The 12796-nt window shown below is 37.2% G+C and overlaps 1 protein-coding gene across 9 annotated transcripts in view; it reads left to right on the top strand.

The window, feature by feature from the left end:
* The first annotated feature begins 9243 nt into the window (after window positions 1–9243).
* Window positions 9244–12796, top strand: part of LOC103720771 (pre-mRNA-processing protein 40A-like) — a 33021-nt gene continuing 29468 nt past the window's right edge. For 3 of the 9 annotated variants that reach the window (XM_026809866.4, XM_088718086.2, XM_088718087.2), the window contains exons 1-5: window positions 9326–9522; window positions 10098–10173; window positions 12003–12065; window positions 12209–12277; window positions 12366–12695. In XM_026809866.4, coding sequence (XP_026665667.4) covers window positions 12033–12065; window positions 12209–12277; window positions 12366–12695 — 432 coding nt within the window. In that variant the 5' untranslated portion in view covers window positions 9326–9522; window positions 10098–10173; window positions 12003–12032. Of the gene's footprint in view, window positions 9523–10032; window positions 10174–12002; window positions 12066–12208; window positions 12278–12365; window positions 12696–12796 lie in introns of all 9 variants that reach the window. The other 6 variants (XM_008810646.6, XM_088718085.2, XM_008810647.6 and 3 more) reach the window with 4 other exon arrangements.

Below are 12796 nucleotides of genomic sequence, written 5' to 3' on the forward strand. Positions count from 1 at the left end.
TTTTAGTCCTTTTCGCTTTAAGAAGATTTGGCTTTCCTACCCCCGGTCTTGGGAGGTGGTGCGGGAGGCTTGGCAGATATCTGTGCGGAAAAATGCTATATATAGGGTGACCTGAAAGTTGGAGCTGACCAAGTATCGACTGCGAAAGTGGAACCGAGAAGAGGTGGAAAACATTTTCAGAAAGGTTGAGGAGATTAAAGCATTAAATGCTAACCTCCAGGATTGGAAGGAGTAGAGGGGGGGCCTCACAGATGAGGAGCAGGGTGAACTCAAGGCTTAGTTGGCCATGCATCACTCACTTCTTTAGCAACAGAAGATTTTATGAAGATAGAAATCGAGGATTCAGTGGGTTATAGAGGAGGACTGAAATACCAGATTCTTCCACCAATCGACAATTATTCACCAACAGAGGAATAGAATCAGCAGCATCAGAGAGGGCTGTAGGCAGATGACAGAGGACCTTGGAACTATCAAGAGTGTGTTAGAGTAGTTCTTCAAACTTTAGGTGGACGGACATGTGAGGTGGCAGGGGCTCATCCTCTAAGCTTGCACCGATGATGAGGGTGTATGAGGAGAAGAATATAGAGCTGATCATGCTGTTATCAATCTTGGAGGCCCAGGAGGCCCTCTAGTCGCTAACTGAGGACAAAGGCCGATCGAATGGCTTTTCCCAGTATTCTTTAAGAGATACTGGCACATTGTTAGGCAGGATGTATCTGAGGTTGTTCATCAGTTCTTCATCTTGGCGAGTATGCTCCGTGAGTGGAAGTGGACCTTCATCATCCTGGTTTTGAAAAGACAGAATGTCATAGAGTCAAGTCACTACCATCCGATCAGTCTGTGCACCACATTATATAAGGTGGTAACAAAGATTTTGGTGAGGAGAGTAAGAAGTATTTTGCTTAAGCTCATCAGTCCAGAGCAATTTGTTTTAGCTCGAAGACTAAGAAACGACTGAAAGAGACCATCATGGAGATCCTGGGTGTGGGCGAGCTGGGGAGCACCTTGAGATATCTTGGAGTTTTGATTATTGGACGATGTCTACGACGAGGTGACTGTTCATCTATTGAGTAGAGTACCAAGCACAGATTGGAGAGACGACAGGCGAGCACTTTATCGATGATAGGCAGAGTTACCCTTGTCAGGTCGGTTCTCAGCTTGATCCCAGTTTATCTGCTGTCAAATACTATTATGCCAGTGGCACCTCTGAGGTCTTTGGAGTGGATGTTCAGGAGCTTCATCTAGAGCATGCGAAGGGGGGGCGTAGAGGGCGCAGTATCTACCTGCTCGCTTATGATGTGTTATGTCAGCCAACTAGCTGTAGGGGATTGGGCATTCGGTCTCTGATTTATAGGTGGAAGATTATGGCGACCAGACACATGGCTAGGTACCTTCTGGAACCTGAGAGTCTCTAATGCACATTGATGAGGGCAAAGTACGGGGAGCGGGTGGCTGGGTCTATCTTTCGCACTGGACGTCGTTGCTCCTTCCTCTGGAGAAAAATATGTGCTCGTGCTCTGATGGTGTTTCCATTGATCAAATGGGCTATTGGGGACGATCAGGCTATTATTGCCCTAGAAGATAGTTGGGTGTCAAAAAACAGCCTCTCGAACGGTGGCCTACTACGTTTGACCCGGGTTGCCAGGCAGGGAGCAAAGTATGCGACTTGTTCGTACCCAAGGAGATAAGATGGGATGAGAACCGCATCCGTCGAGTCTTTGGAGAGCAGTTGGCAAAGAGAATCTTGATGCCGTTACTCACTGGGGAGACCATGGATGAGAGAGTTTGGAGTGCCGTTGGGGGGGACAAGGGTGAGTGCCTGAGACCTACAAATCTTGGTCAGTGAGGGATCAGCCCAACGGATTAACAGAAGGTGGATTTGGAGGATGCATATCCACCCCCGTGTCGCCCTCCTTTAGAAGGTGGCATAGGATTGCTTACCAACCAGAGATGTGCTGGCAAAGAGGGGGTGTGGGTCACTTTAGCATGTGAGGGATGCCCTGGTGTGGAGGAGACCATCAGTCATATACTCTTTGGTTGCCTTCGTACATCTCAGGTTTGGGGCTGTGTTGCAAATTCACCGTAGGGTGTGACTTTGATAGAGAACTTTCTAGGTCATCTGAAAGAGTCTCGACGATGACCTAGCACTATGGAGTGAGGCATTAGATGTAACTATGTGGCCTATCACATATGGCTGGACAGAATATCCGGATCTCTGAGGATAGGAATGTGCACCCGAGGACCATGGCAGACAGTGGTTTACTTTATGCAGTAGAGGTTACCAGTACTACTTCTAAAACCTTACAAGGGTTGACCAGGGATATTTAGGGTTTCCATTTAGCTCGTGTAGTGCCTAGGACCATTCTTGTCTCCTGGGAACCCCCACCCCTTGTCTTCCTCAAGGGTAACTTTGGTGACAATATCTTTAGAGAGGGAGGTTGAGGAGGAGTGGTTTATGTGATTAGGGATCATGAGTCTAGGCTTGGGGCAGCCGGGGGATGGCATATCCTCGATGAGTCTGTCAGTGGCACAAAGCTGAGAGCTGCTTGAGGGGCATTATCTATATCAGGCTTGCTCTGGGAGGAGAGTATATCTATCTTAAAGGTGACGCGACCATGATGATCGGTTAGATTCGGGAGAGTGCTGACAGGCACAGTTGTATTGACATGCACCCATTACTACGAGATATATATGAGCTCATGGGAGGCCTCGTATCTGTTTGGGCCACTCATATTTATCGAAAGACAAACAGTGTTGCTGACTGAGTTGTCTTGTTCGTTGCGCACCATTTAGGAGAGTTTTATTAGGAGAGTCTTGAGTCTACTCCTTCCTCCCTTAGTCGTCTTCTTTTTTTTTGACCCTTATGGGTGTACTCATGCACATACGGTGTGAATTACCGTTGTATTAAAAAATTAAAAAAATGTTACCATACATAGGAGGATAATCACGATCAAATTTATCATCGCATATGGGTATACTCATGTCTACCATCTATTCGACCGTAGCTCAACCCGTTCAATAAAATGATGATAAGGATATCAATGAACTTGAGGTTTGCACTTCTAAGGAACTCTATAAAGGAGATAACAACTATTTTGCAATCAAATATAAAGAAAATTGTGGATCATTTTTGCCTCACATTAGATGGAATATTTTAGAACTAGATAAGACATACCTACTAAAATAGCTTGTCGTTATTCGAGAATAGCAAATAATGACAATAAATTTTCTTATTGCCAAAAGAAACTAGTTTGTGGTTGCATCTCCCTACAAACCAATTTTTTTTATAAAATATAAAATATCAAAAACAGTTTATAGGATAGATTTTGCAAAATAGAAAATCATTACTACATAATATCCTCCGCAAGAAAAAGCAATTTGGTTTCGTACATTTTTCCTTTGCTAAAATAATCCTTTTTCTTTTGAAGCATGCGACAAGGATCATCCTTCCCATATATATATATATATATATATATATATCCAAAATTATAGTTTTCTTTGTCCAGCTAAAACAAGATAGGAAACTGATCACGATAAGCTAAAAAAATGCATCTAGGGGGTAGATACATGTGAGATGCTTGACCTTTCTCTTGAATAGCTTGGTAAACCATGTTATCTTGATCAGATCATTCTCTCTTAGTCTAGTTATACTCTCTTCTTTAGCTCTCTCTTTGCTAGGACAAACTCTCTCTATTTTCTCTCTCCCTCTCTCACTATATCTTACCCTCTTTGTTAGTATTCTTCAATATGTCTACTAGTATGTTTCTCCTACATCTATCTTGGTAAAAATCTTAGACAAATCCTTCATTGCTTTACATTTCGAATATAGTGCATGTTTTTGTTCCTGCTTCTCTAAGGACCTTATATCCTATTCTAAGATGTGCTTTCTCTTCCTCTTTCTCTACTCTCACTCTATATTGGTGAAATATAGTTACATGCTCAAGACTAGATCAAATCAAGAGTTGATATAGTCATTATCGAGTAGTATGCTAATACTTTAATTATTTACATTTTGAAAAGTTTTAAAATTGTATAAGATATCTAATTTTCTTATTTCATTAATTTTGCTTGTTCTTCATAGGATTAGTACAATTTTAATGTTATTATTTATGCACACATGACACTATTTTTGTCAAAATTAATAAAACATAATATATAACACTTTTAATTATCATTGTTGGTGATTTAAAAGGTACATTCTCTATTAATTATAAACATTATTTGACAGGATTCTCGATCTTCTTATTGAATTTTATAATTATAGCTTTCTAGTATTGTATAATATACTCTTACATTCATATATATTCTAGCATTAAAATCTACATAATACTAGGATCATGTTGACATGGGATAAACTATACTAAGCCCCCACATCATATCAATAACAACCAAGTCAAGTAAGTATGCCCTACACCATCGATAATATATGTACCAACCTATATTTGAATTTTTTAACAGTAACCTATTCTCATATCCGGAACTTTATTTTGTAAAGTTAAGCTAATTTATTATATATAAAAAACTACTCATATATCTTACATTGACTTGACATGATCTAGGATGCAAGAACTTGTAGGGTTTAGATATTTAGTGAACATAAAAGTAATAAATTTTTAGAGAAAATAATTTTGTACTTAAATCAAGAAATAAACAAGAGAGATTTCTAGTTTTAATGTATTGAAAGATAATGAAAATCCTATAAAGAATAATTAAATTTGACGGTGAAGATATAATTAAGGGTTTTTTATATACATATCCTCCTAAATATTGAAATTTTATGAATATCCTTCTAAAATTGATATTTGTATGTATACCCTTGTAAAATACTCATTTTACATGGATATTTTTTATTTTTTTCTTATATATATGCCTGCACCATCTAACGCTGTCAAAAAATTAGCGGCTTAAAATTAAAAATAATTGAAATATCCTTAGTGGGTAGATATGCAAAAAGAAACATTTATTAGGCTATATATGCAAATAATACTTTGCGAAGGTATTCATGCAATTTCACATATTTAGGAGGATTTACATACAAAAAAATTTAATTTTGTTTTTTCTATTTTAACCTGTTTTAACACTCGAATTTATCTAATGCCCGCTCCTCAATGTTTTTCATAAAAATATTGCTTAAGAAAAATATTGAAATTGACAATTAGATAACAAAAAGAGTTATGAAAGTTTTTTTACTAATTATGAAATTATTTTACTTTATTTTTCTTTATTTATAACAACCTCTATATCTTATTTCATCGAAATATAGCTTATAATATTTATTATTATAGATACGTTTATAAAGACATGTATTAGAATATAGAAAAGGATTAGAATCTCTTAAAGACACATTAGAATATTTTTCATACTACTGCTATGCTCGTGGGTGGAAGAACAATATCAATCATATCCAAACAAAATCATTGAGAAACTTCAAATATTTAGAAGGGCATATACGTAAATATCATTTTGGAGGGCATTCATGCAAATTCTAATATTTAGAAAGGACGTATCTATGCAAAAATTCAAGAATTTTTTTTTTGCATATATACCCTTCTAAATATATAAAATTTTATGAATACTCTCCAAAATTGTTATTTGCATGTATACCTTTATAAACATTTCTTTTTGCATGCTTACCTACTAAGGGTATTTTCGTCATTTTAATTTTAAACCGCTAACTTCTTAATGATGTTGGATGATATGGATAGATATACAAAAAAAAGAAGGATATATATACAAAACAAGTATTTGATGAGGATATACATGCAAATATCAATTTTAAAATAGTATTCACGCAAATTTCAATATTTAGGAGGCTATGTACAAAAAAAAACTTTATAATAAAATGATTAAAGTTCTAAAATTTAAAATAAATAAAGTTTATTTTCATATTTCAGGTATGGTAAAAATTGTAAAAAGGTTATTTAATTTTAAATGTCACAAATAAGTTTCATGTTTCGTAAAAATAAAAAGGAGTAGAGCTGGAAATCTATATTTCAGATCTTATGTATGAAACAAGAAATAATATCTAGAATTATAAGTTCCAATTTTTACAGTATTTGATTTCAAACAACTAATTATCATATGTTGATGTATTTTATAAAGTTTTGAGAAATAAATTTTGGGGTTTAAGTTCCACATTTTGAGTTATAACACAAAAATAATACAAAATTTAGATAAACTTGACCAATTATCCAGCTAGAGGAGCCAATGTCAAGTGGGAAGGCAGTTGCCGATAAAGTGACTGCTATTAAAGATAGAGAAGTAAGGAGAGACTATCTCCAATGAGCACAAAAATTATAGGCTTATGCTTGATTTCCAGCTTGAGATTAGGTACCCTACTTTGTTTGTTGTGATTTCTTGTTGTATGGATGTTGTGGTTAACGGTTTAGGGCAGGGGCTTTGGACCAATCTCTACTTCTCGAAAAGAAAAATTTTAGTAAATGATATTTTTGGAAGAAACTTTTATCAACATGGGCTTATAATAGTCATGTGCTGACTTAAGTTACTAGCTAGTTGACATCATAGATGGATGGAAGAGCAGCATTACACAAATTAAAATTTGAAGGTCTAATTGAGACTTTTTCAGGAAAGGAGGTGTTTGTGCAAATAGCTAAAAGATGAGGGGGTCAAATAGTAAATGTATTTATAGTGATTAAGAAGATTATGGGTTTCTATCATAGTATGCTCGTGCTGCGGTTGGAGGTAGAGCTGGCAATTTATGATTTGATCCATTAAACGGACATGTAAGCAACCCGTTTTAAGTAGGTTCGAGTTTGACATAAATGGGTGACGTGCCTAGACCCATTTATCAAATAAGTTAGGTTTAGGTTTAGACTTTTGACTCATCTAGACCATTTCAACTTGTTTGATAATTGAAAAGAATCATGATCTAACCTATTTAACCCATTTAAAATCTACTCAACTTATTTTTATCTTGTTTAACTTGACCTGTTAACCTATTTAATTTGTCTAAATATATTTAACTTGTTGAATACTTACTTAAATTGTTTAACCTAATTCGACCTATTTAGTAAATGAATTATGTGGATTGGCTTGATTACATGTTTAATAAATTGGTCAGGTTTAGATTTGAATCTTTGCTCTATTTAATAAATTGGTCGTGTTTAAGAGATTATTCGAAAAGAATTGAGATCCGTTGTACATGGGAGCATCTTTATCGGCCATCCGCACAAGAGAATCAATCTTGCTATAGGAAAGTATTTAGCACACCTTTAAGCTAGGCAAGTTCACCTATCTTTCTAGTTTCTATTCTTCAAAAACTTCAAAATATTCATATTAATCTTTTTAAAAGATGATTTCCTAAGAATAATTCATATTTGTGGTACTATTTGTTTGACATTTTTTCCCTCTTTGTTTGCTCCATTAGCCGATTGGTTTCTTGCCTTTATTCGAGCTTAAGACTCTATATTGGCATCTCTTGAAATCCCTATGAGATATTCTACGCAAAATATGTGGAGCATATTTAGGATCCTTTAAATATAATTTGAGTTATTCTCATGAGCAATAACATACCATTTTGAATAGATAAATTACCAATGATTTGAGATATTTCAACATTTAAGAAACAAAGTTATTCATGAGCATCTTGGGGGGTTGCTAGGCAACTCGGTTCATTTAAACTTCTGCTAAGAAGTGTTTGCTTACATCATTTAACTTGACCCATCAACTTGATTTGATATGTTTCAGTTGTGTGGTTGTGAATCTTACAATGAAGCCCTGAATTTTTTCTGCAAGTTGATTTCAAGTTGGAGCAATGACCTAATTCATGTCTTTTTGGGTCATCATGCATGTATAATATTTAGCTTAACATAAAAAAGACTGCGCCCCCCCCCCCCCCCCCCCCAAGTGTAGATGGTCTCCTCATTTTGCTTCATGGTTGCACTAAAGCCGCCTCAACTTTAAATACAAGGCTTCGGTTGCCATTTCATCCCCTCTCTACAAAATCTGCTAGCCCTAGATCCCCCTCGCTGCTATCACTAAGTAGCAAGTCCAATAATGATCTCTTGCCTCTTATTATCTTGACCTCTTTTATCTCCTGGTAGATTTGAAAAAGATTTGCATATTTCAACACATTCTAGAGCAAACCACCAAAATTAGGCAAGGAGCTTGGGTTCTGAAAAGATTTGTTTTGTTAACTTAGACTCTTTATTGCTAAAAGAGGAACTATGGTTCTTGATCATGGGATCTTATTAAGATGATTTTTGGCTTAGATGATTTGGCCAATTGAGAGACTGACAATTTTAATGTTAGTTTAATATTTGAGATACAAAAACATGTTTATCAGTTTGTGTTTGTTAGATCTGAGATGCAATTTTTTACTCAGTAGCATATTTGGTTCAATAATTGCAATCTCGATAAGCAATCAAGACCGATTCGATCGATCTAGGACATACCATAACAGATAGTTTCTTGGCTAAAATTTAACTTAATCTTATCCAATCCATCTCTATACGTATTATTGTAACCAATATAAGGAGATCGAGAGAGACCGAAATTCTATTATTATAATTCACAAGCTAAAATCACAATGTTCGGCCAATTTTCATCACTATGAAAGTAATAGTAAAACTTAAATCATCCGCGTCAACTTGCATAATACCAGCTTTTCGACATTACAAAGACCCCCTAAAATGTTTTTCATTCTAGATTTTTTCTGGAAAGGATCTTCAAATCTAGAATTGCATGAACGACAAAACTAAAATATTAGCCTGCCTATCTATGGTATTGTCAACAATTGCAAATCTAATGAAACCCATCATACCTAATTAGGTCTCTATAATCATCGTATCACCAAATCGATTTTACATTCTATGCTCCAATAATGATCAAAGGTGAGCTAAGATTGTTAGATTGCCGTTAAAAATATCCAATGACACCACACAACCTTGTGTGCGCAACCAAATCAAAAGATCAAATGACAATTTCTTTTTGCTCTTACGTCACATTCCGAAGGAAACCAAGCGCAAGCATTGAGAGAGGCAAATACATGCAGGAACAAAGCCTATCAAGTTGTACCACGTCGAAGCTGAGCAGCCCACGACAATGGCAGACATTTAGGCGACGTTGGAGCATCGTCGACTCAAGAAGGTGACCAGAATTTGGAACTTCGGCAGCATGAATGGACATACCCGACCGCTCACTGGCGGTGGCGGTTTGGGTTGGGATCGTTTGCTGCCGAAGCCACCCGGACCAACACCGACCGCCCCGTGCAGCTCCTGAGACGTTGGATCGAGATCGAACGGAAAAAAACAGAAGACAGCGCACGCCTCTTCGCTATAAAAGGCGGCAACGCGGGCGCAGCCTCCTTCGCATTGTTCGCACTCCAGCGGCAGACCAAGCCCTCCCTGATCGGTTCACGAGGGGAGAGAGCGAGCGGAGCGACCGAGGAAGAGACAGCGAGGAGAAGAGAAGGAGCGGGCGAGAACGGGAAAAGTGGCCGTTTTTCTCTCCTTTCGGGCATCGCCGCAGCGTCGTCTCCCCCCCGATTCTGAGCGAGTTCAGGTATTTCCCCCTTGTTTCCCCTCTCTGCCCCCTCCCCTCTTTCTCGATGTCGGTACTCGACATCAGGAGAGCCCTAGAAAGTTTTGTTTCTTTGTTGAACGATCGGATCAGGGCTTCTTTCTCTTCAGTTTTAGGGCGATGAGGCGTGTTCAAAGCGCTGTGGCCCAATTTTGTTAATTTTTCTTTAGAATCCGGTGATTATTGGATCCAAGCATTCGATTGTCGGTTTGCTAGGGTTTTTCAAGACCAAGCATAATTCGTTGTAGGCTTCAAATTATATCAGGAGGCTTGTTTTCTAATGCCCTCAGGCATCAAGATTGGAGCCTTTTGCTTACAAGATCCCTAATAGCATACGTGATTCTTGAGTAGGGAGGGTCAGATAGGGTTTAGGTTTTCCCCCTCTCCTATTTAAATTTCCACCTTTGTTTAGGGTTTAGGTGTTGAGTAGAGAGGGTCAGATAGGGTTTTGGTTTTCCCCCTCCCCTATTTTAAAATTTCACCTTTGTTTAGGGTTTAGGGCTTTTATTGATCTTGCATCGAAGTTGGAACTTTGCATTTGTCTCCTGCTGTATCAGGGCAAAACCAACATTTCCCTCAGCGCATTTCTGTCTACGGAATCCATGAATGGCAGTGCCTTTCTCTGGGTGAAGGGTAAGCTCTTTCCCTCAACCTCTTGTTTATTTGCATGGACTTGGGAGTATCGGATTCTGATTTTTTAACTTCAACTTCTATCTCTCTGTATGAAAAAATTGTACGATCCATGTCTTATTTCGTTCTTATAGTCATACATATCAGTGCTGATATTAAACTAGTTATCTAGCCAACCTTAACCATCCGGCCATGACTTAAAAAAGTATTATGATCGAATGAACATTTTTTATTTTAGTTTTGGTATCAAAATCAAACATGAAGGATCACTAAAGTCAACTGAAAAATTGTTCCTGATAAGACACTGTAAGTTGCAACTTTTGGCTATTCAAAATTTTAACGGTCATATGAGTTGGGACATGCGTGTTACTGTAAGGTGGGTGTACTGTAAACCATTTGCTGTTCTTTTTCTTTCCCAACACCTTGTTTTCTCTTAAAATCTACATTTCAGTCAATTGCTTTTTCACTATCGTTTTTTATTAAGGAAAATAACAATATTTACCTACATATTATGAAAGCCATGTGTAACAAGAAACGTAGGTGCAAGGGTGTAAACTAGAGGAAGTGAGTTAATTGTTTAGGTTTTTTATATAATAACCCCAAGTGGTTATTCCTTCAAAATTCTCTTTTGGATTATCAGAGCATCGGGCTTTGTGGGCTAATGCAGTATTCATCAACAAGACCATCAGGGTTATTTTATGTCAGCTGCTGCCTTGTTTGCTTTGAAAGGCTAGAAATTTATTGAAGAACAAAGAATTATCTTTACATTGCAGGTGCATCTATCTACACATATAAACAAGTGTGCCTATTTATAATGAACATAATGTGCAAGACTATTCTAAATTTTTTGGCATATTAAGTCATCTTTAGTTGGTAAATTTTTTAGCGGCATCATGAATCACGAATGCATTTATAAACTTCCTGAAAGATCCTTGTCTCTATTTTCTAAGGACGGTAGGAGACAAGCCTCTTAAATCATGTTTTGTTCCCTAAGAGGGATTTTTGTATCCTATATATTTTTAATATTCATCCCTGTTACCTACTTATCTTATCAGATATAGGGACATAGATCTCCTGCTGTCCTTTACTATAATGGTATCAGCATTGCTTCTTCTGCAATAGCAGTACGCATAATTATTTTGTTGAATGGTGTAATGATGTTGAATGACAATGTCATTACTTTGTTATCATTTAGACATGCTTGAGTAAATATCACATGAACAATTACATTATAGTGACTATTTTTTTGGGTCCTTTTAAATAGCATTTTTTTCTAGAAATGAGGTTTTTATGTGATGAGATAGTATATACTGGTTAAGTATTTCTTTTTGACGGAGATTATCAGGGTGGCATGTAAGAAGGTTGAGTAGGGAGGGTTTATCAGGCCATTTACAATTAGGTCTTGCTAACATTCATAATGTCCTTGATGAGACTAGGGATGGTTGATCAGGCCATATAAATTTAGTCCTGTCGACATTCATAATATCCTTGATGAAATTTTAATAACCCAAATGTTGCTTGTGTGCTAGAAAATTGACAGGTGGGACACAAAGTAATACTGTATGCATTTTCTCATTGTTCATTGGTAAGGAATTTAGAAAACTTCAGAAGAAACCAAAGTCAACCGAATGATTATATTGCTTCTGAATGAACATGAAACTGAGCTTATTTCACTGACAGATGCTGCCCTAGATGCATTTATTTGTATTTTTTTTATAGATTTTGAAAGTTTGTCAGGGTCCTCAGAGATTTGGATCCTTTACTGCCTTTTCATTTTAATCCAATCCAGTTATTCGTATCTACTATTGATATTAGTCTTACCGCTATTTTAGTGTTTGCTGCCGCTTAAATCTCTGTTGGGAATGGCCAGCAATCCGCAGTCTTCTGGGGCACAGGTAGCATATATAACTCGACAACATCCTTTTGCCATTTTATGGTGTACTGTCCTGTTAATCTGAATGAATTTGTTTGATTTTTCTTTGTTATTCTTTTTGCCATTGCTTGAATATAATGTGTTATTTTTTTTTTTTTGTAAAAGCCCCTTAGGCCTGCAGTGGTGGGGTCCACAGGTCCACCTCAAAATTTTGGTCCCCCAATGTCTATGCAGGTGAGAATTTATTTCTCTGCTGGAATTTCAGATATGTTGTTATTGCTTGATTCCCTTTATAAAGCATGTGATTATGTGGATGTTGCAGTTCAGACCTGTGGTTCCGGCTCAGCAAACACATCAGTTCATCCCAGCAGCTTCTCAGCAATTCCGACCTGTTGGGCAAGGTGTTCCTGGTTCAAATATTGGAATACCTTCTGGTCAGACTCAAATGCACCATTTTCCTCAACCTGCACAGCATCTGCCAAGATCAGGTCCGCCAGCACCACCTTCTTCACAAGCAATTCCAATGCCATATGGTCAGCCAAGTAGGCCCATGACATCTGGGTCACTGCAGCCCCAGCAAAATCCTCAGATGCAAAACAGTCATCTGCCTAATTTAGGTGGCATAGGAATGCCCCTTTCTTCATCTTATACAGTAAGATCTCTCTTATCTATATTTTTTAGTAGCTACTAACATATTTTCCTCCCCTTTTTTCCGCTTCTGTTAGTTTGGTTATGTGACGGCGTGCTAATACA

This window comes from Phoenix dactylifera, chromosome 3, assembly GCF_051530095.1.
Source record: "Phoenix dactylifera cultivar Ajwa chromosome 3, Ajwa_hap1_PhDact_Kaust_v1.1, whole genome shotgun sequence".
Classification (NCBI taxonomy): Eukaryota; Viridiplantae; Streptophyta; class Magnoliopsida; order Arecales; family Arecaceae; genus Phoenix; species Phoenix dactylifera.